Source organism: Crocuta crocuta, unplaced genomic scaffold (assembly GCF_008692635.1).
Source record: "Crocuta crocuta isolate KB4526 unplaced genomic scaffold, BGI_CrCroc_1.0 scaffold290, whole genome shotgun sequence".
NCBI classification, from domain to species: Eukaryota; Metazoa; Chordata; class Mammalia; order Carnivora; family Hyaenidae; genus Crocuta; species Crocuta crocuta.
Window position 1 is genome coordinate 2,623,620 of NW_027527429.1, and position 218 is coordinate 2,623,837.

Sequence of the window (218 nt, forward strand, 5' to 3'; positions counted from 1 at the left end):
ATGGGCATCAAGTTACGGGAACCAGACGGCGACTTACGCGAGTCTGGGCGAGGGGAGGGCTGGGAGAAAAGGGAGCCGAGGGGGAGGGGTGGCGGGGGACCAGGGAGCCGGCCACAGGGAGGGAGGTCGGGGCTCAGGAACAAGAGTGGGGACCAGAGAGGGACGGGCGGGGAGCGGGGAGGACTGGGAAGAGTGGGAGGGAAGGGGAAGCAGGGCCA

The 218-nt window shown here is 68.8% G+C and overlaps 1 protein-coding gene across 1 annotated transcript in view; it reads left to right on the forward strand.

The window, feature by feature from the left end:
* Positions 1 to 218, forward strand: part of HES6 (hes family bHLH transcription factor 6) — a 2,173-nt gene continuing 1,955 nt past the window's right edge. Inside the window, exon 1 of the mRNA XM_077758349.1 lies at positions 1 to 37. Within this exon, the coding sequence (XP_077614475.1) occupies positions 1 to 37 (37 nt within the window). The remainder of the gene's footprint in view (positions 38 to 218) is intronic.